We start from the raw sequence: 2,654 nt of genomic DNA, 5'->3' as shown, positions 1-2,654 counted from the left end.
GTAAGTTTAGTTTCTTTTTCCCTGAATACTAATTAACCTGTCATTGACCATTTACATGTGATGAACAGCTGAATCTAAATACCTGGCTGGGCTTGGTAAGCATGCCAGCTTCAGGCCATTGTAATTGGGCTGAGGGATAGTGTGCTTGCTTTGTCTGTGAATGTACCTGGAACTACGTCAAAGGATGTCATGGACATGATTCTGGTGACTCAATATTTCGACGCAATGAAAGAAATTGATGCATTGTCAGTGTCCAACTCGATTTTCATCACATACGGACCAGGTGCTGTGAAAGATTGCTTCACAGATTAGAGATGGCCTCCTTCAAGCAAATACCACTCAGAATGAGTGACTTTATCCCAGCATATATGTTGCACGAGTGGATTTTCTAATGGTATATGAAATGATTGGCACAAGTATCTAAGATTTGTGTCTTTTATTCTTCTTCTTTTCTTCTTTATGAATTAATTACTGAAGAATTTCTTATAGAACAGTGAAAAACAATCTTAGTGTTGAAGCAAGAACTAATCAAAGATTTGAACTGTTTGTGAAGGAAGAAAGATTGAGAGAGAGAGAACGAAAGTGAAAGAAAGAGAGTGAAACTGTTTGATTAAGAAAACTGAAATTCTTGCTTAATGATAAACTGAAGCGTACAGAGATATTTATAGTACAATCTGTCTATAACTGAATAACAAATAAATCCACATTATACGGATCTAATCCGTGAAAATAGGAAAAGAGAAACAAACTAAACTAACTGATCTTCACACCAAAACCAACTGCATTTCTAGCATACCATACGACACCGTTTCTGCTTAACCAATACTTAAGTAACAGCACATACGAACGGAGCGTTTTATTACCTTTAGTGAAACGGTGCGTTTCCTCCATATTTGAAAACCAACGGTAACTCCCAAATTCAATTCAGTCTTCTTCAACCTTGAGCCCTCTGTTCTGAAATCGACCATTATCATCCTTAAGCTTCTTATCCTTGCTCTTTGTTCTGGAAATGCTACTATCACTAACAATTACTTAAGTGAATATTAAAAAAATGATAACTGAGCGACAAGGCATTTTTGGCTTGTAAAGAACTTAATGGAGTGAATAAGCACATAATATATGAAGAACCACTAAGAAAAAACAATTTCAAATATAAGTATATTTTTGTACTCATCGAAAAGTATCCTTATTGTAATTATTTGTAATCAGTCTACTAATATTTATGAAGTATTTTTTAAAGAAACAATACATATAATAATCCACTATGATTTATGGCCAACCCCAAATTATTTGGATTAAGGCTTTATTAATTGTTGTTGTACGTATAATACTCCACTAAAGTCACTCAATTAAGAACAACTTCCTCATAGTCCAACTTTTTAATGAACCCTGCATCAAAGCAAAAAGAACAATTAGTCAATTGGGATCACCTTCTCTCTTTTTACTATTTTAGCTTTTTATTATTCATTTTTGGGTAAAATACGCTAAGAATCGTTGAACTTTTATGATTTTGTAGTAAGACTCCTTTAGCTTTTCTTTTTTCCCCAATTTAGTTCATAAACCTTGATACTGTAGTAAATTTTTTTTTTTTTTCCAAATCATTAAAAACCCAAACGATGGAAGGGGTCCATTTGCTGCACATTAGATGATTCAGTGCAAAAAATGTTAAAATAGACGGAAATGGACAGAAGGGGTCCATCTACTATTCTACTACAGTTTCAGTGTGTATTAAATTTGTGAAAAATAAAAAGGTCCAAGGGGGACTTAGCTTAAAGTCTGCAATTACATAAAAGTTTAGGCGGCCTTAGTTCATTTTATCCGTTTTTTTCTCCACCTATTTGTATTTGTGTGAGTGCTTGAGAGAGAGAGAGAGAGAGAGAGAGAGATAAATTTACTTGTTGCAGTCCATGCTATCAGAAATGGGGAAGCTGAGATGGGTGTGGCACATGATAGGAAGAGAATTGATACGTGAGGCAAGCAAGCGAGGTTGTGTTCCCTTTACACTAGCCTGAATGCAAAAGCAGATTGTCCGAGGCCCAAGCCCGTGCTTTGCTAATTTATTTAGCTTCTCTACGTGTCGACAACATATCTTTGTTGGTACGTAGTAGAACCCAACGAGGAAGGCCAAGCAGTCAGGGAAATACTCAAACACATGCTCACAAACAGGGTACTGAGCCAGATTTGACTGATGAGACATGTCTAGCCTAGAAACAACGTGCAAGAATATTAAAAACACAATTGGACAAGTCATTGCTGATTTTTTTTTTTCTTTTTTTTTTGTACATATAAAAGCATAATTAGTAAATATGTATAATGATATCGATATTTATTAAAGGTGGTATTATATAAGAATTTAATAAATTTTGTTGCCAATGGAACCAAAGAGAGCAAGTTCGTTAGAGCCACGCATGCATGCAATTCTCATGCTCCCTGAATTGCTCAAACTTGCCCCAGCACTCTTGAAAAGTAGGAGGGTTACGTGAGTAATAATTAATATACAGTATGAAAAGCTTTTTATTATGCAAAAATGTTTCCAGTTTCATAATAAAAACCAAATCTGAATATTTTTCATAAACTCATTGTTTTTCGGATTCAAATCTTCTAAATTTTTTAGAGTACTCTACCAAAATATTTTCTTAAATCTTAACCACCAG

General features: G+C 34.5%; 1 protein-coding gene across 1 annotated transcript; it reads right to left on the bottom strand.

The window, feature by feature from the left end:
• Positions 1-924: 924 nt before the first annotated feature.
• Positions 925-2,197, bottom strand: LOC112019387 (non-specific lipid-transfer protein 13-like). Its single transcript, XM_065775860.1, has 2 exons — positions 1,896-2,197; positions 925-1,021 (listed from the first exon to the last, which is right to left on the bottom strand). The coding sequence occupies exons 1-2, from the start codon at positions 2,195-2,197 to the stop codon at positions 925-927; spliced, it is 399 nt and encodes a 132-aa protein (XP_065631932.1).
• Between the last annotated feature and the right edge of the window lie 457 nt (positions 2,198-2,654).

Source organism: Quercus suber, unplaced genomic scaffold (assembly GCF_002906115.3).
Source record: "Quercus suber isolate HL8 unplaced genomic scaffold, Cork oak 2.0 scaffold_121, whole genome shotgun sequence".
In the NCBI taxonomy this organism is placed as follows: domain Eukaryota; kingdom Viridiplantae; phylum Streptophyta; class Magnoliopsida; order Fagales; family Fagaceae; genus Quercus; species Quercus suber.
Note: the sequence above shows the minus strand (reverse complement) of the source record. Positions and strands in the feature narration are given on the sequence as shown.

Excerpts from the sequence above, each read along its gene's own strand:
- LOC112019387 (XM_065775860.1), bottom strand. The coding sequence starts at position 2,197 with ATGTCTCATCAGTCAAATCTGGCTCAGTACCCTGTTTGTGAGCATGTG. Across the intron at positions 1,022-1,895 it reads GATAGCATGGACTGCAACAA|TGATAGTAGCATTTCCAGAA; the intron begins GTAAATTTATCT and ends AGTAATTGTTAG.